The sequence below is a fragment of the Mus caroli genome, chromosome 1, assembly GCF_900094665.2.
Source record: "Mus caroli chromosome 1, CAROLI_EIJ_v1.1, whole genome shotgun sequence".
Lineage (NCBI taxonomy): Eukaryota > Metazoa > Chordata > Mammalia > Rodentia > Muridae > Mus > Mus caroli.
This window is the reverse complement of record NC_034570.1, coordinates 54,381,510-54,382,660: the sequence shown is the minus strand read 5'-3', so window position 1 is coordinate 54,382,660 and position 1,151 is coordinate 54,381,510. Positions and strand designations below refer to the sequence as shown.

Here is a 1,151-nt window from a genome sequence, read left to right as displayed (position 1 = left end):
CTGATAGGAGCTTCAGACCAGATTCATTCTTTCTCTTTTTTTTTTTTTTTTTTTTTGGTTGGTTTTTGTTTTGTTGTTGTTGTCTTGCATTTTTTTTTTTTTTTTGAGAAAATATTTCTCTGTGTGTCCTTGGCTTTCCTAGAACTTACTCTATGGATAATGGTAGCCTTGAACTCAAAGATCCGCCTGCCTCTGCCCAGCAAGTGCTGGCTTCTAAGTTGTGCACCACCATATCCAGCCTCTCACTCTCAGCCTTTTTATATCTTTCAAATTGCCTAGTGGTTTTCTGAAATAGCCATACAAGGCTTCTAAACCAATTTTTTTTCATTTCTTTTAAAAGACAGGGTCTTACTATGTAGCTCTGGCTGTCTTAGAACTTTCTATGTAGACCAGGAGAGTCTTGATCTTACAGAAACCAACCTGCCTCTTCCTTCCAAATGTGGGATTGAAGGTATGAACCACTATGACCTACCTGCCTTCTGTATCAGGAGCCAGGAACCTTCCTTCTAACATTGTCACTATGAGAAACTGTACCATGGTGAAGTGGTACTCTGGATTTATTAGCCTCTTGGAATGCTTCCATTGCCTTTCTTATGCCTCTTATTATGGAGCCTTTTCAGCAGCTACCAAAGTTTAAAACAAAAAATTAAAACAAAAAATCAAAACAAAAACAAAACAAAATAACTGTAGGAGAGAAGCCAAATCCTGGCTTGTGCACTAGGCTTCCAGTCAAAGTAGCCTCGTGATCTCCTTTAACCATTCCTTATAGATCGGGGCTTATCTGAAAGCCCTATGCTAGACTTGATTACCTTTTGAAGTAAAGCACCAAGAGTTGCAACTCCATGGGACTGAATCAGATTGTCCTGGTTGATAGGATGTCTCTGAATAAAGTGTTTCACAATCAAAATAAATGTTGCAATTAGATTTTTCTCCAGCCTTGACTCTGTGAAAACAGGCAAACGTCATTATCACAATCACTCTCATCACCTTTACGTCACACGTGCGACATCATTGCAACAAAGAAGTACTTCAATAGGTTAGCTTGCTTCTAAGATTTATTTGGACAATGAAATCAGAAAAAGCAGCAAGTGTTTTCTATATAATTGCATCCATATGTAAATATTTGTTTTAGTACCATGATTTTTTCTTTT

At 37.6% G+C, this 1,151-nt stretch overlaps 1 protein-coding gene across 1 annotated transcript in view; it reads right to left on the bottom strand.

Annotated features, from left to right (window-relative positions):
- Nbeal1 (neurobeachin like 1) overlaps window positions 1-1,151 on the bottom strand; it is a 162,706-nt gene that overhangs the window by 84,134 nt on the left and 77,421 nt on the right. Inside the window, exon 20 of the mRNA XM_021162943.2 lies at window positions 810-943. Coding sequence (XP_021018602.1) covers window positions 810-943 — 134 coding nt within the window. The remainder of the gene's footprint in view (window positions 1-809; window positions 944-1,151) is intronic.